This window comes from Acanthisitta chloris, unplaced genomic scaffold, assembly GCF_000695815.1.
Source record: "Acanthisitta chloris isolate BGI_N310 unplaced genomic scaffold, ASM69581v1 scaffold39276, whole genome shotgun sequence".
NCBI lineage: Eukaryota > Metazoa > Chordata > Aves > Passeriformes > Acanthisittidae > Acanthisitta > Acanthisitta chloris.
Window position 1 is genome coordinate 2,168 of NW_008679333.1, and position 309 is coordinate 2,476.

Here is a 309-nt window from a genome sequence, read left to right on the forward strand (position 1 = left end):
GGGCGTAAACGCGCTTCCCCCCCCCCCCAGCCACATTTTTGGGCACTTGCACTATGAGCCTAAGCAAGGGGACACAGTGATGGGCGTGCAGGTGACAGCAACAGCACCCCCAGCCCCGCGTTATCGCTCCTGCTTTTCGCCGGTCTCGGATATCAGCGAGTTCATGTTTGTGAAACCCTCCGCGGATCCCATCCTGTGCAGCGAGGTGAGCTCGGGAGCATGGTCCTTAGCCTGACCGCAGCCCCGGTGTGGTGTGCGCGGGGCTCGGCACGGAACCGGCTCGGGATGCGGTATCCCCAGCCGGCTTTG

General features: G+C 63.8%; 1 protein-coding gene across 1 annotated transcript in view; it reads left to right on the forward strand.

Moving 5' to 3' along the window:
* The window catches only part of LOC103804637 (protocadherin gamma-C5-like), a gene marked incomplete at both ends in the record, with an annotated part of 2,317 nt that extends 2,112 nt beyond the window's left edge, over nucleotides 1-205 (forward strand). Inside the window, one exon of the mRNA XM_009077250.1 lies at nucleotides 92-205. Within this exon, the coding sequence (XP_009075498.1) occupies nucleotides 92-205 (114 nt within the window). The remainder of the gene's footprint in view (nucleotides 1-91) is intronic.
* Between the last annotated feature and the right edge of the window lie 104 nt (nucleotides 206-309).